Source organism: Lycorma delicatula, chromosome 12 (assembly GCF_047948215.1).
Source record: "Lycorma delicatula isolate Av1 chromosome 12, ASM4794821v1, whole genome shotgun sequence".
Taxonomy (NCBI): domain Eukaryota; kingdom Metazoa; phylum Arthropoda; class Insecta; order Hemiptera; family Fulgoridae; genus Lycorma; species Lycorma delicatula.
The window spans coordinates 1,088,574-1,116,003 of NC_134466.1; the positions used below are offsets into that span (position 1 = coordinate 1,088,574).

The window sequence follows — 27,430 nt, forward strand, 5'->3', positions numbered from 1 at the left end:
TCAAAGAAACGGGAAATTTTGAAAGTTGTGTTGGTAGCCGTGGGCGATTGGTACCACTTGTAAGTGGCGCCAGCCTCTCTAACCTAACCTGCCATTTAGTTGTCATGGATCCTTGGAGCGGTGCGCAACGTGTATTTGCTATCAAAGCGTTTTACAAAAACAATGACAGTGTGGAGGGAGCGCGTAGAGAATTTCGCCGTCATTTTAATCTGGGACGGCACGACTGTGTTCCATCAGCACATGCAATTAAAACACGGATATCTAATTTTGAGGAAACCGGTTCGGCAATTAAAAAGAAACTTCCAGGCCGTGAGCGAACCGTCCGTACACCACAAAATGTCCAAGCTTTACAAGATACTGTCACACGAAGTCCACATCGGTCCATCCGTCGTCTCCCAGCATCTTTACGATCGCATAGTTCAAGCGTTCGAAGAATGTTAGCGAAGGACTTGCAATACCATCCGTAAGTTGCAGATCGTCCAGGAACTGAAACCGAACGATGCAGTTGTGCGAGTACAATTCTGTAACGTAACGCTTCAGAAGATAAACGATAACGAAGAGTTTGTTCACGAACCGCGGATATCAGACGAAGCGGATTTGTTAACGAGCAAAATTTTAGATACCGGGCGCAAGATATTCCTACGCAGCTACACCAGCGTCCGTTACACAGCCAGAAAGCGACCGTGTGGTGTGATATGTCATCTTACGGTGTTATAGGCCCTTATTTTTTTGAGGATGACAACGGTCTTGCGATTACAGTGACGTCGGCTCGTTACGTAGCCGTGCTTGAAACCTTTGTTGCGGAACAACAAAAGAGATTTCCACCGATTCTTAACACAGCCTGGTTTCAACAAGACGGAGCAACCTCACATAGTGCAGAAACATCGATGGCAGCTGTACGCCGATTGTTTGGACAACGTGTCATTTCACGAAACTGTGACATTATATGGCCTCCCAGATCGCCTGATGCGATTAATTTTTGCGGGGTTACCTACAACGGAAGAACTGAACGCAAAGATCCGAGAAGCGATTGCGGAAATTCCAGTTGAGATGTTACGTCGAACCACGAACAATTTAACGAAGAGACTTCGTGAGTGTTTACGTAGAAGAGGAGGTCACCTGCAAGATGTCATCTTTAAAAAATAAACTAAAATGTATGTATCCTAAAATGGCAACATTTGTACAATTACATGAAATAAAATTCATTTTCTAAAAAAAATTTTTCATTAACGTTATTTAATTTTTTAATTTTCTCGTTTCTTTGAATCACCTGTATTAATTTTCTTAGAACTAAATTCTGTAGAAATTTTTTTACTAAATCTGTTACATTTATTGGTCATTTAACAAATCTATTGTAAACCTAAAAAAAGCTGGCTTTTCGACACCGAATTTTGTGTTATACGTCGGATATGTTAAAAATTACTTGAGTTACAGTTCTGGGACTTATTTTATTATTTTTCCCACCCAGCCACTTTTACTCTTTAATTTAAGTTCTAAAAATTACAGTAGGGCCTGTATTTAATAGAAGTGCTGAAATCGGGGCGAAATCTTTCGGTAGCCGTAACTCGAAAATAAAGCGTTTCAAGACCTACGTTTATTTGAATTTTTTTCATTATTTTCACCGGTAGAACATTTCTTGAAGTTTCTCCGTTTCTCTGTGGAACACTGTGTATATAAAAATTTTACTTTTCAGGGTACAATATATAATACATAACTCTTTGCTTGTATACTTGATAGTTTAATGTTTTAGGTATTTTTTCTTCCTAACTTATAGACTTAGACCAAGATTTAGAAATCGACTCGTTGACTGCAAAACTTACCCTGGAGCAGACATTGATAGCGACCATAATTTGGTGATAATGAAATGTAGATTGGGGTTTAAAAACCTGAAAAAAAGTTGTCAGATGAATCGGTGGAATTTAGAGAAGTTTGAGGAAGAGGAGGTAAAGAAGATTTTTGAGGAGGACATCGCAAGAGGTCTGAGTAAAAAAAATAAGGTAGAAAATGTAGAAGAAGAATGGGAGAATGTTAAAAAGGAAATTCTTAAATCAGCAGAAGCAAACTTAGGCGGAATAAAGAGAACCGGTAGAAAACCTTGGGTTTCAGACGATATATTGCAGCTGATGGATGAACGTAGAAAATATAAGAATGCTAGTGATGAAGAAAGTAAAAGGAACTATCGGAAATTAAGAAATGCTATAAACAGGAAGTGCAAACTGGTGAAAGAAGAGTGGATTAAAGAAAAGTGTTCAGAAGTGGAAAGAGAAATGAACATTGGTAAAATAGACGGAGCATACAGGAAAGTTAAGGAAAATTTTGGGGTACATAAATTAAAATCTAATTATGTGTTGTTAAACAAAGATGGTACACCAATATATAATACGAAAGGTAAAGTCGATAGATGGGTGGAATATATTGAAGAGTTATACGGAGGAAATGAATTAGAAAATGGTGTTATAGAGGAAGAAGAGGAAGTTGAGGAGGATGAAATGGGAGAAACAATACTGAGATCTGAATTTAAGAGAGCATTTAAAGATTTAAATGGCAGAAAGGCTCCTGGAATAGATGTAATACCTGTAGAATTTCTGCGCAGTGCAGGTGAGGAAGCGATTGATAGATTATACAAACTGGTGTGTAATATTTATGAAAATGGGGAATTTCCATCAGACTTCAAAAAAAGTGTTATAATTATGATACCAAAGAAAGCAGGGGCAGATAAATGTGAAGAATACAGAACAATTAGTTTAACTAGTCATGCATCAAAAATCTTAACTAGAATTTTATACAGAAGAATTGAGAGGAGAGTGGAAGAAGTGTTAGGAGAAGACCAATTTGGTTTCAGGAAAAGTATAGGGACAAGGGAAGCAATTTTAGGCCTCAGATTAATAGTAGAAGGAAGATTAAAGAAAAACAAACCGACATACTTGGCGTTTATAGACCTAGAAAAGGCTTTCGATAACGTAGACTGGAATAAAATGTTCAGCATTTTAAAAAAATTAGGTTTCAAATACAGAGATAGAAGAACAATTGCTAACATGTACAGGAACCAAACAGCAACAATAACAATTGAAGAACATAAGAAAGAAGCCCTAATAAGAAAGGGAGTCCGACAAGGATGTTCCCTATCTCCGTTACTTTTTAATCTTTACATGGAACTAGCAGTTAATGATGTTAAAGAACAATTTAGTTTCGGGGTAACAGTACAAGGTGAAAAGATAAAGATGCTACGATTTGCTGATGATATAGTAATTCTAGCCGAGAGTAAAAAGGATTTAGAAGAAACAATGAACGGCATAGATGAAGTCCTACGCAAGAACTATCGCATGAAAATAAACAAGAACAAAACAAAAGTAATGAAATGTAGTAGAAATAACAAAGATGGACCGCTGAATGTGAAAATAGGAGGAGAAAAGATTATGGAGGTAGAAGAATTTTGTTATTTGGGAAGTAAAATTACTAAAGATGGACGAAGCAGGAGCGATATAAAATGCGGAATAGCACAAGCTAAACGAGCCTTCAGTAAGAAATATAATTTGTTTACATGAAAAATTAATTTAAATGTCAGGAAAAGATTTTTGAAAGTGTATGTTTGGAGTGTCGCTTTATATGGAAGTGAAACTTGGACAATCGGAGTATCTGAGAAGAAAAGATTAGAAGCTTTTGAAATGCGGTGCTATAGGAGAATGTTAAAAATCAGATGGGTGGATAAAGTGACAAATGAAGAGGTATTGCGGCAAACAGATGAAGAAAGAAGCATTTGGAAAAATATAGTTAAAAGAAGAGACAGACTTATAGGCCACATACTAAGGCATCCTGGAATAGTCTCTTTAATATTGGAAGGACAGGTAGAAGGGAAAAATTGTGTAGGCAGGCCACGTTTGGAATATGTAAAACAAATTGTTGGGGATGTAGGATGTAGAGGGTATACTGAAATGAAACGACTAGCACTAGATAGGGAATCTTGGCGAGCTGCATCAAACCAGTCAAATGACTGAAGACAAAAAAAAAAAAAAAAAAAAAAAAAAAAAACTTACAGACAGTCAAGTGCAAAGCTTTTAGTAGCCGGACTTATATAACTTTCACAGGAAAGCTGGAAAGTTATACAATTTTTTGTCAGTTTTTTATTTATTAACTTTGTCTTCTGTGATTCTGCTAAGACCTAGCTTTATTTAGAATTTTCCTTAATACTTTATTTCAAAGCAAATATTATATCGATTGCTTTTACCGTAGAATAATACACCGATCCATTTTCTGAAAAATAATGCGTATAATTTTATTAACCGATTTGAATAAAATTTCTATTAATTTACTAGAGAAGTGTAATCACATTATTTAAACTAAGTAATCGCTTATTTACTAAAATAAGCGTGTCTAAAATAAGGAAATTTAAAGTAGTTATATTTTTTTCTGTTTTAAAACAGAATGATAAAAGTGTTGTGACATTTATTATAAAATCTATTTCTCACTCATCTGTTAAAATTAAATCTGAAACGGTACAACAGAACAAGAAAATGATGTTGACAGTTTAATGGAGTTATCTAGTTCCATATTAACGCTATTTTAATATATCTATTTCGTTAAATGACAATCCGTTGACAATTTGCTAAAACATCGCAAATAATATTAAACAAATAACAAACTAAAATAGATGTTACAATTACAATACTTATTATTCGTGTAATATTTATATTTTATATATGTTAAAATGTATTTATTGAATACTTTTTCACGTGTTTTTCATTAATTTTTCAGAAAGGAGTAAATAATACGTGTACAAAGTAGAATTGTTACGAATTTAAATACCTTGCCTTTAATTTATCAATCGAAATAGTAATTCCAAATGTCAAGTTTCCTGAAAACACATACATATGTATACAGTACAGTTCCTCAATCCGAACCTCGGATATAATTTTTTATTTAAAAATAACAAAATGGCGGACGGTGGGAGAACGAAGGAAAAATTGTCATCTTTTCTAAAGAAATTTTTTTAAATTTTACAAGAAGAATCCAAAAAAGTATAGCCAGCCCACCATTTTAGAAACACTGTTTTTTTTTTGTCTTCAGTAATTTGACTGGTTTGATGCAGCTCTCCAAGATTCCTTGTCTATTGCAAGTCGTTTCATTTCGATATCCCCCCTACATTCTACATCCCTAACAATTTGTTTTACATACTCCAAACGTGGCCTGCCTACACAATTTTTTCCTTCTACCTGTCCTTCCAATATTAAAGCGACTATTCCAGGATGCCTTAGTATGCGGCCTATAAGTCTGTCTCTTCTTTTAACTATATTTTTCCAAATGCTTCTTTCTTCATCTATTTACCGCAACTCCTCTTCATTTGTCGCTTTATCCGCCCGTCTGATTTTTAACATTCTCCTATAGCACCGCATTTCAAAATCTTCTAATATTTTCTTCCCAGGTACACCGATCGTCCAAGTTTCACCTCTATATGAAGCGACGCTCCAAATGTATACATTCAAAAATCTTTTACTGACGTTTAAATTAATTTTTGATGTAAAAAATTATATTTCTGACTGAAGGCTTGTTTCACCGGTGCTATTCGTAATTTTATATCGCTCCTGCTTCGTGCATCTGTAGTAGTTCTACTTCCCAAATAACAAAATTCTTCTACCTCCTTAATCTTTTCTCCTCCTATTTTCACATTCAGTTGTCCATCTTCGTTATTTCTACTACATTTCATTACTTTCGTTTTGTTCTTGTTTATTTTCTCGCGGTAGTTCTTGCGTAGGACTTCATCCGTTCATTGTTTCTTCTAAATCCTTTTTACTCTCGGCTAGAATTACTATATCATCAGCAAATCGTAGCATCTTTATCTTTTCACCTTGTATTGTTACTCCGAATCTAAATTGTTCTTTAACATCATTAACTGCTAGTTGTATGTAAAGATTAAAAAGTAACGGGGATAGGGAACATCCTTGTCGGACTCCCTTTCTTATTACGGCTTCTTTCTTATGTTCTTTAATTATTACTGCTGCTGTTTGGTTCCTGTAAATGTCAGCAATTATTCTTATATCTCTGTATTTGATCCCTAATTTTTTTTAAATGCTGAACATTTTATTCCAATCTACGTTATCGAATACCTTTTCTAGATGTCATTATCGAATGCCAAGTATGTCGGTTTGTTTTTCTTTAATCTTCCTTCTATTATTAATCTGAGGCCTAAAATTGCTTCCCTTGTCCCTATACTTTTCCTGAAACCAAATCGGTCTTCTCGTAACACTTCTTCTACTCTCCTCTCAATTCTTCTGTACAGAATTCTAATTAAGATTTTTAATGATCCTATTTTTGACCTATGTTTTTTTTACCCTTTTTGGCGTTTTACATGGGATATCTTAGAAACTAAGAGAGTTACAGTTCTGGGACCTATTTTTTCGATTTCCCAGCTCAAAAACCATAAGAAACAATTGAATTTGCCCCTTAATTGACCTTCCCAGAATTTCAGAAAGCTTTAATTTACGCGGAGGAACTGAAACTCGAGCGAAATCTTTCACTCTGTATAACTCGCTAACGAAGCGTTTTCGGACATGTGTTTATATGAACTTTTTTCTTATTTTTAGCCTCTAGAATAAGTTGTCAAAGTATTGCCCTATCCTCCTGAATCACTCTGTATATAGGTTAAACGAATACAAATGAAAATTTGATAAAATATTCAAAAACTCAAATTTCATTTTATCCCTGTTTCCGTATCTCAATCATCACCTCTTCCCTTTTTCCTTTTCCTTTCTTCCCTTTTTTTCAAAAATATTTCTTTTTACGTAATTAATATATATTGTGAATATGAACCAAATCAGATCATAAATACAATTTTTTTAAATATCTTTACCCCCGCGCCATCTAGCGGGTCCAAATTAATTCAGAAACCTTCACGGACGTGCGCACAACTAACGAAAGTTTCATCCCGATCGGATGAATGGTAATAGGAACGCATACGTGATAAACAAATATTTACTTATATATTTATATATATGCCCTCTAATTCTATATTTATTATTATTCAGAAAGATTTTATTAAGCTTTTTGAAAGAAACTACTTCGTCTTTGAAATCAACATCAAATTAAATATTAATTTTAATTGAACATTTTTTTTTTAAATACTAGTATTTATATATAGAAATGTAAGACTGTAATTAAAATACACAGAAACAAAAGGAATTATTATGTCGGTATCAGAAATACCAAAACAGAATTGCGGGCATAGTTTTCTGAAATTATATTAAACTTACATTATCAATACTATTTTGTTGTAAAAAATTAGACAAAAGGTTAAAGAAAAGTTGATCTTGACAAACGATTAAAGAAATATGTTGACCTTTTTTTTATAAATATATAACGAACAAGTTGTTATATTTCTAAGTATAACATAAATTATATCATATATATTTTTAAAAACTTAACGTTTACGTATAATTTACAATTTACACAAAAATCTCGGCTTTGTATTACATTGTCAGTTGCGTTAACATTTCTCATCTTTTATCTGAAAGGTTCTTTCTTTCTTTTTCCTGTTTAGCCTCCGGTAACTACCGTTTAGATAATTCTTCAGAGGATGAATGAGGATGATATGTATGAGTGTAAATGAAGTGTAGTCTTGTACATTCTCAGTTCGACCATTCCTGAGATGTGTGGTTAACTGAAACCCAACCACCAAAGAACACCGGTATCCACGATCTAGTATTCAAATCCATGTAAAAATCTGAAAGGTTCTGGGTTTGAATATTGTCACGACGGTCGGTAAAATAACTTAATTAATAATTAATTACTAAATGAACATTTAATTAATTTTTAATATGATATTTAAAGGTTTGCAAGGAGTGATCGGTGATTTCCACGACTTATTTGATTTAATACCGTATGAAACACTTGTACCGTTATATATAAATTACGCTATCGAAGATAAACAGGTAAGGAAAATATTACGATATATGCGTAGCGAGTGTTTTAAAGCAAATTTAAAATCATTACAACGAAGAAGACAGTTTAACGAAGTAAGTAAACCAAACTTATTTGTATTAATATATTTTTTAAGACATAAAAATGTATAGTGTAACAAAATATTACAGATTTAAAAAATTACTGAACCGTGCTCGTGACTTCATAAAAACTTAATCGAACAACAATGTAAATAAATATTATTTTATATGAAAATTCAAATCTAAGGTATCAAGATATGTCACTGGGTGTAATCGGTCAACCAAGCGAACCTAATCCTGGTGTTAGAGAAAAACTAACTTAATTTTATAATTAAAATATCAATAACTTCAACTTATGATAACTGTTTTTTTCATTAATTTTTATCGTAAGTGATGTTCGAAATTAATTAGCTTACAGAGCACGAATGGAAAAAAAAAAGTCTTTCTTCTATCCAATTCCATACATTATTGTGACCTTACAACAGGGTGATTTTTTAGTGCTGTTAGCCAATTGTTAATATCTGGTAATTTTTTTCTAAGAAAGGGAAATTTTGTTTTGCGACACGAAGTCAGTAGCGCTACTCAACCGGTATAGTTACGATAGTGTGAGTCCATTCTCCTTGAGCTGTGTAAACTTATATGCCGTTTCCGGTCGTGTTACCAATAGAATGTCTTTTACCGTAGAACGAGTTTTCATTCTTGAACAACATTGAAATCGTACGCGAGTTAAAAGAATCGTATCAAATTAAATTTGTTGGTGTTCCTCCGCCAGAAAAAATGTCAATTTCTAGGCTAGAAAACCGATTTCGAGAGATAAATAGTGTTTGCGACAGAAAATATAGCGATCGACCGACTCGCTTGACAGATGACGTTTTAGAGAATGTGAAAACGAGATCGCTCGATTCTGCACTGAAAAGTTTACGAAAACTTTCCACGCAGGTCAGTTTGTCATATTCGAGTGTTCAGAAAGCCGCTAAAAAATTGAAATTGTATCCGTATCGCGTACGATTAGTCCAAGAGCTTCAGCCTCCAGATTTAAACAAGCGATTGTAATATTGCCGTCGGTTTAGGTCTCTCGTAAACGATAACGGAATCGTATTTTTAAACACGGTATTCTTTAGCGATGAAGCTTAGATCCATCTCGACGGTTATGCGAACTGTCGAATTTGGGCGGTTGAAAATCCTAACGCTTTACAAGACAAATCTTTGCACCCTGAAAAAATTGGTGTGCGGTGTGCGATATCTCGTCATCGTATAGTCGGACCCGTATTCTTCGAAAAGACAATAAACGGTGAAGTATACAGGAATATTGTGCGCCGATTTGTGTCCCTCCTGGAACCTCAAAAACGGTATTGCCGGTTTCAGCAAGACGGCGCTACATGCCGCACGTCTCGAGAAACCGTGGATTTTCTGCAAGAGTTCTTTGATGATCGAATAATAAGCTTATGGACTCCAAGGTCCCCAGACCTCGCATCAACTGACTACTTTTTGTGGGGCTATGTTAAGTCCGAGGCCTTCAAAAACAATCCTCACGCTATTGACGAACTTAAAGTCAATATTAAGGACTTAATCGTGAATATTTCCAATGCGACTCTTAAAAAGGTTCTGCTAATATGCTGAAAAGAGTCTGTGCGTGTATAACCGCAAGGGATGGGCATTTTGAGCATATTCTTTAACAATTATGTAAGTAATAGCTTTTTGTTATATCTCTTTTGTAAGTTTTTTATTTATTTTTTTTTTGTCTTCAGTCATTTGACCGGTTTGATGCAGCTCTCCAAGATTCCCTATCTAGTGCTAGTCGTTTCATTTCAGTATACCCTCTACATCCTACACCCCTAACAATTTGTTTTACATATTCCAAACGTGGCCTGCCTCACAATTTTTCCCTTCTACCTGTCCTTCCAATATTAAAGCGACTATTCCAGGATGCCTTAGTATGTGGCCTATAAGTCTGTCTCTTCTTTTAACTATATTTTTCCAAATGCTTCTTTCTTCATCTATTTGCCGCAATACCTCTTCATTTGTCACTTTATCCACCCGTCTGATTTTTAACATTCTCCTATAGCACCGCATTTCAAAATCTTCTAATATTTTCTTCTCAGATACTCCGATCGTCCAAGTTTCACTTCCATATAAAGCGACACTCCAAACATATATTTTCAAAAATCTTTTCCTGACGTTTAAATTAATTTTTGATGTAAACAAATTATATTTCTTACTAAAGACTCGTTTCGCCTGTGCTATTCGGCATTTTATATCGCTCCTGCTTCGTCCATCTTTAGTAATTCTACTTCCCAAATAACAAAATTCTTCTACCTCCATAATCTTTTTTCCTCCTATTTTCACATTCAGCGGTCCATATTCGTTATTTCTACTACATTTCATTACTTTTGTTTTGTTCTTGTTTATTTTCACGCGATAGTTCTTGCGTAGGACTTCATCTATGCCGTTCATTGTTTCTTCTAAATCCTTTTTACTCTCGGCTAGAATTACTATATCATCAGCAAATCGTAGCATCTTTATCTTTTAACCTTGCACTGTTACTCCGAATCTAAATTGTTCTTTAACATCATTAACTGGTAGTTCCATGTAAAGATTAAAAAGTAACGGAGATAGGGAACATCCTTGTCGGACTCCCTTTCTTATTACGGCTTCTTTCTTATGTAAGTAACTTTTTTAAGTAACAAATACATTTTTTTATTCCACCTAATTTCCCTTTCTTAAATTACATTTAAAATTGGGTAACAGGACTAAAAAATCACTCTGTATAAACAAGATATATAGACAGGCTTGTGAGTACGAGTAAGTAGCTTTTTATCTGACCCCTCAACATTATAGCCAACGAATAGAAGGCTTTGAGCAGATCTCTCATTCAGTCACAAACCTTCCACTCAACCTTTAAGATATACCACTACTAAGGGAAGACATAGACTATGTTATGAAAGTAAAGAAACTTCCAAATGATCCTTCACTTTTACATGAATATTTTAAACCTTTTAAAACACACAAAAAAAAACGGAAACGATCATTACTTTTATGTAGATTACGGTATAAAATATCTTCCTTTCATGTCTCATCAATTGTTAATGATTCAGAAATGTTACGATTTTAATATTATTAAAAATTGTAAGACTCGTTTTCATAGGAATTATTCTTTAAAAGGCTGTTTAGTAATCTATAAATAACTCCGATGAAGAGGAAATTATATAATTAATTCCAAAAAGCTCTATTGATGAAAATATTTCCATGTAATTTGAAAACAAATGAGTTGAAGTTTTATTACTTTTGTTAAAATGATTAATATGACGTAAACAAGATTATTTTCAATTTTATTAAGACTGAACTTTAAGAAATTTAAGAAGTATTGCACGAGTTTTGATGAACAGCAAGTCGTCTATAACGAAATATCTAAAAAAATGTATACAGAAATTTTAAAATTTGAATAATGAAAGCTATTTAAAATCATAATTTTAAATTTATTTTGTACTAGCAGACCCACCAATGCTTCACTATTGCTCTATATATATATATATATATATATATATATATAGAGAGAGAGAGAGAGAGAGAGAGAGAGAGAGAATTTAAATGAACACAATTGAAAAATTTGATAAAAAAATACAAAACTGAACTTAACAAATTTTACCTTTCACTTATTCTCCTTCCCCTTTTCCCTTTCCAACTTCTCCCTTTCACCCTTCTCCCTCGCCCCTCTCCAAGTTTCCTTTTTACCCTTTCGCGTTTTCCCCTTTTCTCTTTCCACCTTTTCCCCGTTTACCACGCGTAAATCGGTCCATTAGTTTTTTGGTCTTTAGCAAACACACATACGAACATGCCTTTTATATATATATATATATTTTTTTTTTTTTTTGTCTTCAGTCATTTGACTGGTTTGATGAAGCTCTCTTAGATTCCCTATCTAGTGCCAGTCGTTTCATCTCAGTGTACCACCTACATCCCACATCCCTAATAATTTGCTTTACATATTCCAAACGTGGCCTGCCTACACAATTTTTCCCTTCTACCTGTCCTTCCAATAATATTAAAGCGACTATTCCAGGATGCCTCAGTATGTGGCCTATAAGTCTGTCTCTTCTTTCAACTATATTTTTTCAAATGCTTCTTTCTTCATCTATTTGCCGCAATACCTCTTCATTTGTCGCTTTATCCACCCGTCTGATTTTTAACATTCTGCTATAGCACCGCATTTCAAAAGCTTCTAATCTTTTCTTCTCAGATACTTCGATCGTCCAAGTTTCACTTCCATATAAAGCGACGCTCCAAACATACACTTTCAAAAATCTTTTCCTGACATTTAAATTCATTTTTGATGTAAACAAATTATATTTCTTACTGAAGGCTCGTTTAGCTTGTGCTATTCGGCATTTTATATCGCTCCTGGTTCGTCCATCTACTTCCCAAATAACTTCCTAAATATTCTATATATATATGTATATATATATATATATATATAGAATAAAAAATTCTGTTTGTATATTTGTTTGTTTGGTAAATATCCGCCGGTAATACCGGCGGATATAGTTTTTGCAAAAATATTTCTTTTAACCTAACTAATATACTTAATATTCTGAATACGAACCAAATCGGTCCGTAAATATAATTTTTCTAAATATCTCAACCCCCAGAGCCCTCTAGCGGGTTCATTTTTTCCAGATATAATTCTTTCCGTGTAAGTAACACGTATTCTGAATACGAGGCAAATCGGACTGTAAATACAATATATTTGAATTATCTGGACGCCAGCGCCACCTAGCGCACTGTTTTTTTTTGTCTTCAGTAATTTGACTGGTTTGATGCAGCTCTCCAAGATTCCTTGTCTATTGCAAGTCGTTTCATTTCGGTATCCCCCCTACATTCTACATCCCTAACAATTTGTTTTACATATTCCAAACGTGGCCTGCCTACACAATTTTTTCCTTCTACCTGTCCTTCCAATATTAAAGAGACTATTCCAGGATGCCTTAATATGTGGCCTATAAGTCTGTCTCTTCTTTTAACTATATTTTTCCAAATGCTACTTTCTTCATCTATTTGCCGCAATACCTCTTCATTTGTCACTTTATTCACCCATCTGATTCTTAACATTCTCCTATATCACCGCATTTCAAAAGCTTCTAATCTTTTCTTCTCAGATACTCCGATCGTTCAAGTTTCACTTCCATATAAAGCGACGCTCCAAACATACACTTTCAAAAATCTTTTCCTGACATTTAAATTCATTTTTGATGTAAACAAATTATATTTCTTACTGAAGGCTCGTTTCGCTTGTGCTATTCGGCATTTTATATCTCTCCTGCTTCGTCCATCTTTAGTAATTTTACTTCCCAAATAACAAACTTCTTCTACCTCCATAATCTTTTCTCCTCCTAATTTCACATTCAGCGGTCCATGTTTGTTATTTCTACTACATTTCATTACTTTTCTTTTGTCCTTGTTTATTTTCACGCGATAGTTTTTGCGTAGGACTTCATCTATGCCGTTCATTGTTTCTTCTAAATCCTTTTTACTCTCGGCTAGAATTACTATATCATCAGCAAATCGTAGCATCTTTTTCACCTTGTACTGTTACTCCGAATCTAAATTGTTCTTTAACATCATTAACTGCTAGTTCCATGTAAAGATTAAAAAGTAACGGCGATAGGGAACATCCTTGTTGGACTCCCTTTCTTATGTTCTTCAATTGTTATTGTTGTTGTTTGGTTCCTGTACATGTTAGCAATTGTTCTTCTATCTCTGTATTTGAACATATATATATAAAAAATATTTTATATATATATATATATATATATATATATATATATATTAAAAAAAATTGTAAATCATAGGCAAGACAAGTAAATAAATAAAAATCTTCAATGAATTATTATTTTTTCTAATCTATTATATATTTATTTCAGACAGCAGAGTTTTTAAAACCTCTAGGAGTTAATCTTCATAAATTAGTTAACGATATGTATCAGCTAGATAGATATCCCCAGTTATCAGATTCGCTTACTAATCATCACCAATCTACATATAATCATAACGACGATGGACTTCTTGGTTTAATCGAACAAACTGTAGAATTATTACCGATGCAGGATATTAAAGAATTGTATAAAGATAAACTCGACAGCTTCGAATTTAGAGTATGTATTCGTTCAATCCTTATTCTATTTATTATAATTTTGTTTGACAGACCTAAAAGAAATTTTAAAAATAAATGAAACCTTTTGAGAAATCGGGTTGTAATTAGCAAATAGTTTTTATTATCCGCTAATTAAAATGTATTAATGTTAATATTTTTCAGGATTTATTTTTTTTATATCATCAAATCTACTTTCGCGGCTGCTATTGTTTCTTCTGAAGTATTATAAATTAGAACAAACGACAATTGTAAAAGGTTCATGAATATTATTAATAGGGAAGTTACCAAAACAGAATAATCTAATATTTGTTGGTGACGGATATAATATATTAGCATAAACAGAATTATTTTTTCAATGATATACAGAATGATTCAGCAGGATAAGGTAATACTTTGACAACTCATTCTAGAGGCTAAAAATAAGAAAAAAGTTCATATAAACATAGGTCCGAAAACGCTTCGTTAGCGAGTTATACAGAGTGAAAGATTTCGCCCCAGTTTCAGTTCCTCCGGATAAATTAAGGCTTTCTGAAATTCTGGGAAGGTCAATTAAGTAGCAAATTCAATTGTTTCTTATGGTTTTTGAGCTGGGAAATCGAAAAAATAGGTCCCAGAACTGTATCTCTTAGTTTCTAAGATATCCCATGTAAAACGCCAAAAAACATATTTTTTTACATTTGACGTACAATAACGTTGTTAAATCGGCAATAAATCGTGCATTTTTTAAACGTAAATTGAAGAGAATTTAATTATAAGAAGATTGATGTAAATAATGTCAACAGAAAACAAATAAAATTTTCAACATGTTGACTTTTATTTCATTTATCGTATTGATAAATGAAAACTTTCACAAAATGCTCTGTTTATGAACAAAGTGATGCACTCTTGCGATTAAACAAGGTGTTAAGCAGTATAACCACTGATTAAAAAACACTTCAAAAGTAATAGCAACCAATTTTGAGAGAATATGTTAAAATTGGAGTTAATCACTTACCGCTTCTGAACACCTTATATTTTTTATATCTAGTTATATAAAACTAACCGGTCCTTGCAGCTATTTTCACCTCGGTTCATTGAATTTATTAAATTCCAGTGAAAATGAGATTTCAAAAAAAAAACCATTTTATTAAATAAATATTATTTAATATGGTTGGCAGAGATTTTACATTAATTTTTTAACGTTTATTCAGTAAACTGAATTTTAAGAAAGTCTGAAATGATAAGAATACTTATAAGAAATATTTTACTGTCATCATACTTACAAAAATTTGAAACGGCAAACTGATTTTTTGTTTAGTTTAAATAAGTAAAATTTTTCATCCACAATTTTCCCTGCTTGTTTTAAAAAAAAAAAAACTATTTTCTTCAATTTTTTTTAATTTGATTTAAATTAACATTACTTTATAACAATTTTCTGAAAATTAAATCTTACAGACTAAAAGTTTAATTTTTTATTGACAACCTAACAAAGTAAATTTGTTAGGTTAGGCACACCTTAAAGATAAGGGTTGTTTGATAATCAAAGAGACAAACGACTAGAAAAACTATTTATTCAATGACGATGAATCTAACAATGCCACATTTTAGGCGCGTTCTTTCTGTGAGATTTGTATTCCGTTAATAAAGAATTACTCGTCTAGATATCTGAGACCCGCTCTTTTTCTTCTTGAACTTTGTGCCATTTAACAACTCTTTGAGAGGACCAAACAAAAAACATCCGATTATGTAAAATCAGGATTATAAGGCGGTTGTGACACATCCTGATCTACATTTTGAATAGTTATTAGAACTGAAATAGTTTCTCCTTATTTTTGTTTTCATTTTATTTTCTACTATGACACATTAGTTCTTCCAAATAATTATTATTAATAAACAGGCATTTATAGTCTCAAAACAGTTAGTATCGCTTTACCGACTAACGCATAGGTTTTGAATTTCTTCCTACCGAACAAATTCAGATGTTTCCATTCCGTACTGTGATGTTTGGATTCCAGCTCAAAATGAATCGGTTATTATGCGATCATAGAAAATATGAATTCAGATGTCTGTGATTTTGTCGACCGTCTTGAAACTCACCTTGAACATATTTTGCACTAATTTGGCGTATCAGGGATAACGGAATGGATAGTACCGATACTATGACTAAATTTCAGCAATTTCTGACATTTTTATGCGTTCGTCTTTGGTAATACAATCATTAATGTAATTGTGTTTGTAAAATGCCAGACCGGTTTTTTGTTATGAAAATCAGCGATCGGTTTTTGTTTTACCTAATTTAAACTGTTCAATTCAGTTGTAAAAATTTGCAAGGTTAACACGCTTTGTACCAAATTGTTTTAACATCTGCGAGTGAATTTCAGTTAGTTTACACCTTCAGAAAATAAATATCTTTCAAAATTCTTCCGTAGTAAATGATTCAAATGGAGCTAACATTTGAACTAAACAAGAATTTCCATTATTATAAACATGAAGTTATAATAATCGAAATTTTTTCTTAAAGGGGTTTGTGCCAACTAAAATGTCAAGACAATTTCAGTTTATTACATTAAGCAGTTTTTCTGCAGTTGCCGTTTGTCTCTTTAATTACTGAATCATGCTTTTTTGATTCCAGTTATTTGGGCTTTGCATTAAAGGTCTCAGAAATTGAGATAAAATTTTGTTTTGGGTAGCGTCTTTTTAATTTTTTTTTTCAGGTCTAGAACACAACAACCAATTTTTTCCAGCGACTTGTTTCCCAAGGATTTCAGTAAACCCTTATTTACCATTGGCGGTAGAGATATGGATAAAATTTTTCACCTGCCGTTACTTGAAAAACAAAGCGCTACTAGATCCATATTTATCAAAGTACTTTGTGGTATATTATATATGTACGGGGATTATTTTTTTTTTCAAGGTCCGATCGGTCACGAAATTAAAACCACAGTGAAAAAAAAAATTTATTATTTGTAACAAGTACTTACATAGCCTCCTCTATGAATCATGAGACCTTGCCGTTGGTGAGGGGGCTTGAGTACTTAGTAATACAGAGTAGCTGGACCGAAGGTGCAACCATATCGGAGAGGTATCTGTTGAGAGCCAGACTAAGAGATGATTCCTGAAAGAGGGCAGCAGCTCTTTTAGTAGTTGTTAGTGGCGTGAGTCAGGATGACTTAAACAGCCATATCAACATCACTCAGTCCTCTGAGTACTGCACAGCTGAAAGCAATGGAAAACTACAGCTGCTTTTTTTTTCAAGAAAATGTGGCTCTCTGCATTTTCATATAGCAATGATGGAGGCGCCTTCCTTGTTGAATTATTCCGGAGGTAAACTAGTCCCCCGTTCGGATCTCCGGGTGGGGACTACTAAGGAGAGGGTCACCAGAAAATTAAAAAATAACATTCTACGAGTCGGAGCGTGGAATGTTAGAAGTTTAAAAAAGGTTGGTAGGCTGGAAAATTTAAAAAGAGAAATGGATAGGATAAATGTGGATGTAGTAGGAATTAGTGAGGTTTGGTGGGAAGAGGAAGGCGACTATTGGTCAGGTGATTTTAGAATAATAAACTCGGCTTCAAATAATGGCCAGGCAGGAGTAGGTTTCATAATGAACAAGAAGATAGGGAAGAGAGTAGAATATTTCAAAACGCATAGCGATAGAATCATTGTAATAAGGATAAAATCAAAACCTAAACCGACAACGATTGTTAACGTCTATATGCTTACAAGCGCCCATGATGATGATTTTGAGGTAGAGTGTGTATACGAAGAGATTGATGAAGCAATTAAACACGTAAAAGGAGATGAAAATTTAATAATAGTTGGAGATTGGAATGCAAGCATTGGAAAGGGCAAGGAAGGAAATATAGTGGGGGAATACAGGCTGGGCAAAAGGAATGAAAGTTTGAATGAGTTTTGCACAAAGTATAATTTAGTAATTGCCAACACCCAATTTAAAAATCATAATAAAAGAATATACACTTGGAAAAAGGCAGGCGATACTGCAAGGTATCAGATAGATTATATCATGGTTAAGCAAAGATTTAGGAATCAACTCGTTGACTGCAAAACTTACCCTGGAGCAGACATTGATAGCGACCATAATTTGGTGATAATGAAATGTAAATTGGGATTTAAAAACCTGAAGAAAAGGTGTCAGATGAATCGGTGGAATTTAGAGAAGCTTGAGGAAGAGGAGGTAAAGAAGATTCTTGAGGAGGACATCGCAAGAGGTCTGAATAAAAAAGATAAGGTAGAAAATGTAGCAGAAGAATGGGAGAATGTTAAAAAGGAAATTATTAAATCAGCAGAAGCGAACTTAGGCGGAACAAAGATAACTGGTAGAAAACATTGGGTTTCAGACGATATATTGCAGCTGATGGATGAACGTAGAAAATATAAGAATGCTAGTGATGAAGAAAGTAAAAGGAACTACCGACAATTAAGAAATGCTATAAACAGGAAGTGCAAACTAGCAAAAGAAGAGTGGATAAAAAAAAAAAAGTGTTCAGAAGTGGAAAGAGAAATGAACATTGGTAAAAAAAAAACATACAGGAAAGTTAAGGAAAATTTTGGGGTACATAAATTAAAATCTAATAATGTGTTAAACAAAGATGGTACGCCAATATGTAATACGAAAGGTAAAGTCGATAGATGGGTGGAATATATTGAAGAGTTATATGGAGGAAATGGTGTTATAGAGGAAGAAGAGGAAATTGAGGAGGATAAAATGGGAGAAACAATACTGAGATCTGAATTTAAGAGACCATTAAAAGATTTAAATGGCAGAAAGGCTCCTGGAATAGACGGAATACCTGTAGAATTACTGCGCAGTGCAGGTGAGGAAGCGATTGATAGATTATACAAACTGGTGTGTAATATTCATGAAAAAGGGGAAGTTCCGTCAGACTTCAAAAAAAGTGTTATAGTCATGATACCAAAGAAAGCAGGGGCAGATAAATGTGAAGAATACAGAACAATTAGTTTAACTAGTCATGCATCAAAAATCTTAACTAGAATTCTATACAGAAGAATTGAGAGGAGAGTGGAAGAAGTGTTAGGAGAAGACCGACTTTGTTTCAGGAAAAGTATAGGGACAAGGGAAGCAATTTTAGGCCTCAGATTAATAGTAGAAGAAAGATTAAAGAAAAACAAACCGACATACTTGGCGTTTATAGACCTAGAAAAGGCATTCGATAATATAGACTGGAATAAAATGTTCAGCATTTTAATAAAATTAGGGCTCAAATACAGAGATATAAGAACAATTGCTGACATTTACAGGAACCAAACAGCAACAGTAATAATTGAAGAACATAAGAAAGAAGCCGTAATAAGAAAGGGAGTCCGACAAGGATGTTCCCTATCCCCGTTACTTTTTAATCTTTACATACAACTAGCAGTTAATGATGTTAAAGAACAATTTAGATTCGGAGTAACAGTACAAGGTGAAAAGATAAAGATGCTACGATTTGCTGATGATATAGTAATTCTAGCCGAGAGTAAAAAGGATTTAGAAGAAACAATGAACGAATGAAGTCCTACGCAAGAACTACCGCGAGAAAATAAACAAGAACAAAACGAAAGTAATGAAATGTAGTAGAAATAACGAAGATGGACAACTGAATGTGAAAATAGGAGGAGAAAAGATTAAGGAGGTAGAAGAATTTTGTTATTTGGGAAGTAGAACTACTACAGATGCACGAAGCAGGAGCGATATAAAATGCCGAATAGCACAAGCGAAACAAGCCTTCAGTCAGAAATATAATTTTTTACATCAAAAATTAATTTAAACGTCAGGAAAAGATTTTTGAAAGTATACATTTGGAGCGTCGCTTCATATAGAGGTGAAACTTGGACGATCGGTGTACCTGGGAAGAAAATATTAGAAGATTTTGAAATGCGGTGCTATAGGAGAGTGTTAAAAATCAGACGGGCGGATAAAGCGACAAATGAAGAGGAGTTGGTAAATAGATGAAGAAAGAAGCATTTGGAAAAATATAGTTAAAAGAAGAGACAGACTTATAGGCCGCATACTAAGGCATCCTGGAATAGTCTCTTTAATATTGGAAGGACAGGTAGAAGGAAAAAATTGTGTAGGCAGGCCACGTTTGGAATATGTAAAACAAATTGTTAGGGATGTAGAATGTAGGGGGGATACCGAATTGAAACGACTTGCAATAGACAAGGAATCTTGGAGAGCTGCATCAAACCAGTCAAATTACTGAAGACAAAAAAAAAAACAGTGTTTCTAAAATGGTGAGCTGGCTATACTTTTTTGGATTCTTCTTGTAAAATTTATACTAAGGCATCCTGGAATAGTCGCTTTAATATTGGAAGGACAGGTAGAAGGAAAAATTGTGTAGGCAGGCCACGTTTGGAATATGTAAAACAAATTGTTAGGGATGTAGGATGTAGATGGTATACTGAAATGAAACGACTAGCACTAGATAGGGAATCTTGGAAAGCTGCATCAAACCAGTCAAATGACTGAAGACAAAAAAAAAAACTTACATAGTTACGCTATTTCTCTACATAGTCGCCACTCCGATTTAGACATTTGTCGTAGCGTGGTACCAACTTTCCAATACCCTCATCATAGAACAGAGCCGCCTGTGTTTTCAGCCATGTTTCTACGCTGGTCTGTGCCAAAATGTCGTGCTCCCACATTTCATGTGAACAAAGAGGTGAAAATCGGATGGAGCCAAGTCCAGGCTGTACGGTGGGTGATCAAACACTTCCCAACGAAAACGCTGCAGGAGCTTCTTTGTTACAGCTGCAGTGTGCGGCCGAGCATTGTCATGGAGAAAGATAATGCCTGATGACAACATTCCTCTCCGCTTATTCTGAATTGCCCTTCATAGACGTTGAAGAGTCATGCATTATAGGCTGCAGTGATGGTCGTGCCATGTTCCATGAATTCCACCAAGAGAACTCCATTCCGCTCTCAGAACACAGTAGCCATACGCTTTCTGTTGGAGAAGGTTCGCTTGAACTTCTTTGGTTTACTGGGAGAATGAGAATGCATCCACTGTTTGGATTGTTCTTTTGTTTCTTCAATTTCAAAATCGTCCCCCGTGGCAATTTTGTTCAAAAAATCTTCTCCTTCATTGTGGTAGCTCTGTTGAAACGTTAGGGAGGCGTCCATTCTCATTGTTTTGTGATGGTCGGACAGCATCATGGGAACCCATCTCGCACACAGTTTCGGTACTGAAGTCTCTCACTCACATTGGTGTAGAGAGCTGACCTTAAAATTTCAGGAATCGAATCACTCAATATGGAAATCGTGAACCGACAATTTTTTCAAATTGCCTCTTCCACTTGCTCAACGAGATCATCGGTTGACACTCGCTTCCTTCCCTGACCGCCTGCATCATGAACATCTGCACGTCCTGCACCATTGTCGGACTTTGCTGTCACTCATTGAAGTTTCACTATACACGTTACTTATTCGTCTATGAATTTCAGCCGCATTACACCCCTCAGCCTGAAGAAATCGAATTACCGCACGCACTTTGTGAAGTGTGTGCGGTAAATAACATCTCCTGCCAATTGTGATTGGCGGGAGATGTTATTGTTGTAGACATGTTTACGTGCAAGCTGTGTGTTCAGAACTAAACGAGGTGATGCGGCATAATTAAAGGCCATACTAGAGATGCTGCATAACACATATGTGCAAAGGTTTATCCGATTTCTGCACGAGTTTTTATTTTGCGACCGATCGGACCTTGAAAAAAAATAACCCTCATACATAAAAATAACATGTAATTTACTAAGAAATTCTGAGCATAATAACTCTAAGAACTAACATATGAAATTTTTTTAACAAATTACATCTGTATAAAGAGGTATTCATTATTCATTTAAATCCCTGAAATTGGGAGTGTGTAAAAATTTTATAGCTTTGCCAATATTGATCCAACAAAATCTTTAGTGTTTTGGTTGAATTATGAAAAAGTGGTTACTAAATTGGAAATTGAATGATAAAATAATATATATAATAATAAATACAGCATAATAATTTCCTTAATATTATTTCTTTTTTTTTTCAGAATGTTGTAGAACAACGTTATAAATTAAAAGAATTATTTTACGGTATTGTAAGTACAGAAGAATGTGAATTTGTATCAAACCAATTATTTGGAATGGGAGTACCATTAAAAGATGTTATAGCATTTCTTGAAGAAGAGACGACAAATTTTTTTGACTTGGAATATATCAGCGATAGAGAATCGAGCGATGAGTACGATGATGATGATGACATTAAAGGTTACAAACGTTAAATTATAATAAAAAACTATTTAACAAATATAATCATCATTTATAATATTATTGTATGTATACAAATTGTTTAATTTTGTATTACCATGTACAGTAATAAATTATTAAAAACCATCATAATTTAAGGTTGTCATGAATCAATATAAGTTCTCATTCACATTAAGTTACATGAAACTATTAGGTCGATTTTTTAAGCAACATCTTAAAATTCAATAACTACTTAAATTATTTTTACGTAACTTTTACTAATACAAACCTTCATTTTTGAGTTTAAATGTATATTTTCTTTTTGGAAATGACAAGTATTTATACTGTGCTTTTGTAATAAACTGAGTGATATGAGATTTTTGTTTTAACTCGATCTTTTAGTAATTTGTTTATAGTCAAATGAATTTTCTGATTTTTATGAAATTTTACAACTAATGTTACTTTTTATTAGGTAGAATTATTAGGGCTGGTGTTCATGTGCGATCCTTGCCTTTCGATTTCTTTGAAAGCCTAATTCTTTGCACCATAGAGGTGCCGTACATGAAGATAAAAATACAAACATTTATTGAATAATTATGGCATTATTTATTATGAAAGTCAATTATAATACGTGTGTTCAAATTTAAAATGAGTACGATTAGAAACCGGTCAGACAATATAATCTAATGTCTTTTTTAATAAGCAAGAAGAAACAACACCAACAAACAGTTGAGCAAGAAGAATGAACATGCTTACATGATTGATTAGTTAGCAAGAAAGTAATTTTGGTTTTACAGTATGAAATAAAACTCAATTTTTTTATTTTATTTATACAAAGAAAAGAACAAGGCAAGTATATAATACTAAGATTATACTAGCCTTATTTATATGATGTTAAAGAACAATTTAGATTCAGAGTAACATTACAAAGTGAAAAGATAAAGATGCTACGATTTGCTGATGATATAGTAATTCTAGCAGAGAGTAAAAAGGATTTAGAAGAAACAATGAAAGGCACAGATGAAGTCCTTCGCAAGAACTACCGCGTGAAAATAGACAAAAACAAAACGAAAGTAATGAAATGTAGTAGAAATAACAAAGATGGACCACTGAATGTGAAAATAGGAGGAGAAAAGATTATGAAGGTAGAAGAATTTTGTTATTGGGAAGTAGAATTACTAAAGATGGACGAAGCAGGAGTGATATAAAATGCCGAATAGCATAGGCGAAACAAGCCTTCAGTCAGAAATATCATTTGTTTACATCAAAAATTACTTTAAACGTCAGGAAAAGATTTTTTGAAAGTAGATGTTTGGAGCGTCGCTTTATATGGAAGTGAAACTTGGACGATCACAGTGTCTGAGAAGAAAAGATTAGAAGCTTTTGAAATGCAGTGCTATAGGAGAATGTTAAAAATCAGACAGGTGGATAGGATGACAAATGAAGAGGTGTTGCAACAAATTGATGAAGAAAGAAGCATTTGGAAAAATATAGTTAAAAGAAGAGATAGACTTATAGGCCACATATTAAGGCATCCTGGAATAGTCACTTTAATATTGGAAGGGGAGGTAGAAGGCAAAAATTGTGTAGGCAGGCCATGTTTGGAATATGTAAAGCAAATTGTTAGGGATGTAGGATGTAGGGTGTATACCGAAATGAAACGACTAGCACTAGATAGGGGGAATCTTGGAGAGCTGCATCAAACCAGTCAAATGACTGAAGACAAAAAAAACAAAGAAAAAAGTTTATCAATTACATATTTTTCGTTTTGTCTGATAATCTTTTGCTATCTTTCTGAGAACTTCAAGATTCTATGCTCTTAGAACATTTGGTCCATTTCAGCAAAAAATTGAACCGAGTGCAATTTCAGGTCATCATTAGTAAAAGTTTTACCATTCAAAGAATTTTGCAAACTTTGAAATAAATAGTAATCTGATAGTGCAATATCACAGCTATATAGGTAATGAGACATCGCTTCCCGACAAAGTTTCAATAATTTTCCATGAGTTACCAAAGATATGAGACCTTACATTGTCTGGGAAAAAAGACTCCTTTGTGATTTGCCAATTCTAGTAGTTTTTCTTTGATTGCTTTCTGCAGTTTTTTCTTTAGTTGTTGACAGTAAACATTTGTATGAATAGTTTGGTTCCTTGGAAGCAACCCAAAATATATATCATTGCAATCCTACCAAATTACATAATATTTTTATACAATACAGTTTTCAATATGGCTTTGCTGTTACATCTCACACGGTCCATTATCACTTTCGATTGATGATATTGTAGAAAATGCATTTTTCATCACCAGCGATGATTTGTTTCAAAAAAGACTTCATCAAATTTTATATGTGCACTTTACATACTGATTTGTTGTGTTAAGTGAATCTCTTTTTATTCATGCAGAATCCAAATATCAATCTTTTTAGGTCCAAGACATTCAATGTGATTTTCAATCATTATGTGAGATACATTTACCCTCTATGCAGTCTCTCGCACAGATATATGACAAATCAGATTCAATTATGTATTTCATTTGGTTCTTGATTTAGTTCAACAGGCTGACCAGAACGTGGTTTGTTTTTGAGTAAAAAAATAAACTTCATATATCTCTTTGTGAGCCTTTGCAGCTTTAAAGGCTGCAAAGAAAACAAACAAAACAAAACAAACAAAAGAAAGCTTTGTTTCTGTAAAGACAGGAACTTTACAGAAACAAAAAAATAAAGATGATGAAATGTTCATTTTTGTACCCATGTTAAACTTGACCATAAATTAACAGGTGTTAACAAAATTACACACAATTTTATTCAAACAATTCTGTTAAAACTGAAATTTTCTTGCCAATTCCAATATAAATCTGTAATGATGTTTCATAAAATTATCTATTTGAAAATAGCAGCTGCTATATTTGTTAGGAATGTTGTAATGCGAAGGGAAATTTTATCATTAAACCACAACTACAAAGTATGTGGTATCCTCTCCATTCTTGAAAGTGACATACTCCTGACTTCACACATTATGCGTAAAATGTCTCTCAGCATATACTGCTCATTTATGCAATATTCCATCTTTAAGCCTACTATCTGAGAACACTCTACTAACATATTATCGTACCTTTCATAGTTCACAAGAATTATTAAATACTAACTAAATGCTACATTGGTTTTCAATAAAGATATTTTATTATCTTCTCTAAAAAAAAGTACTCCTACTAAAGTAACTATGAACAATTCAAAAAAAAAACCATGGGGTTAAATTGGAAGTCAATAACAATAAAAAATCATGTTTTTTCATTGTATTTTTATTTAATTCAGTATAAAATTACCAATGTCTACCAACTACAGAAATACAAGCAAATACCACACAACTTCAATATCTAACACTAAGTTTTAATTTTTTTGAAAATGTTAAAATAATTGTCAAATGCTAATCATTACATACAAAATATTAAAAAAAAGAATTATTCCCTTGAACAAGAACTAAGATGAAGATACAACCCTCTCCGGAAAGTGTAGGAATGGGAGAAATTAAAATTCTCGTTACAATAATACTGGTACTTAACTTGAAATAAAAGACACATATAACTACACCCCTCCATGCATAAAAATTTTATATTTTATCAATAACACGTATATACAAGTGATCATACCCTTTTACAATTACATTTTAAATTCTATTAATGTAGACCACAAAGTACAAAATACTGAGATAAGACTTATTTTACCTTAGTTTTTCATGAAAATACTTTCACAGTATTATCTCAATATTCTGTACTAGGTGGTTTGTATTAATAGAATTTAAAATATAATTTAACAGTACAGAGGAATAATATGAATCTTAAAAAGGGTAATCTCAGTAAAGTAACTTAATGATTATGTGTTCACCGGTTATGTTAAAATAAAGCAAAACATAATTAAAAGGTTTGGCCTAATTCTTTTTTCTTATTTTTGGATTCAGACTTCACAATATCAAGAAATGAAAAACCAAGGAAATCAAAACTGTTCACCTATTATTACGAGGGTAAATCAAACATAACCGGGAATTTTGTTCCTGAGCATCTACAGTTGATAGGAATGGGCCCGTGCTTCTAGTATGCTTGGGTGGGGAGAGCCAACCATTCCATACTCCCATCCAATTTGTCAGTAACGCTCATGATGTCAGGGCAACAGGTGCACCCCTGCACTGCACAATGGATAATTATAAAATTTCTTGCTCGTGAAGGAGTTCAAGCAATGGAAATTTTCCGAAGATTGACTGCACAGTTCGGAAACCAAACATTGTCACGGACTCGTGTGTTTGCTTGGTATAAACAGTTCACGGAAGGACGAGAACAAGTGGAAAATCAAGAACACAATTGCTGTCCTCGGCCAATCATTACAGACGAAAACAGTTGCGCAATTTGAGACATTCTTGAAGACGACTGACAGGTGATAGTATCCAAAATTGCAGAACAGGTCGGAATAAGTTATAGGTGCTATCAAACAATCATCACAAATGACCTACAGTTCTGTAGTGTGTGCCAGATGGGTCCCTCGCGTTTTTACCGTAGATCAGAAGTTGAGATGTTTGGAAGTCTGTCAGAGGCTTACAGTACGGTTTGCATTTTTTGAGTCAGATTGTCACCTGCAATGAAATAAGGGTCCACCACTACACTCCCCAGTCTAAACAAGCTGGTACTGAGTGACGGAGGAAAGGAATGATTTGAAGATGATGAGGGCGTGGAGGGATTCGTGCACAATCGGCTCTTGATGCAACCAGCTTCATTCTACGATGCTGCAATAAAAAATCTTCCTTCTCGCTGGGAAAAATGCGTTTATAGAACAGGAAGCTATAGAAAAATAAATTATATTTGCCTTTTATTTTTCAATCGATAAATTTATTTTAAAAACAAAATCCTGTTCATATTTGATTTACCCTCATATAAATTTTAGGAACAAAAAAGATGATAAAACACTATTTATACATTTACACAAGGTCTGTCCAAAAATGTTTCAAACAAAGCAGTCATAGGACTATCTGGTAAGTGGTGGTACTGTGTAGAAGAGTACTTTATAACTAATCTCTACTTGATGCATCATCCTCTTGTGATTGGTAGAGTATATTTTTGCAGATTTCATAAGGAGTGAATCAATCC

General features: G+C 33.5%; 1 protein-coding gene across 1 annotated transcript in view; it reads left to right on the forward strand.

The window, feature by feature from the left end:
• The window catches only part of LOC142332877 (protein G12-like), a 35,095-nt gene extending 12,642 nt beyond the window's left edge, over positions 1–22,453 (forward strand). Inside the window, exons 3-5 of the mRNA XM_075379565.1 lie at positions 7,822–8,006; positions 13,850–14,080; positions 22,105–22,453. Coding sequence (XP_075235680.1) covers positions 7,822–8,006; positions 13,850–14,080; positions 22,105–22,335 — 647 coding nt within the window. The 3' untranslated portion in view covers positions 22,336–22,453. The remainder of the gene's footprint in view (positions 1–7,821; positions 8,007–13,849; positions 14,081–22,104) is intronic.
• Positions 22,454–27,430: the final 4,977 nt, after the last annotated feature.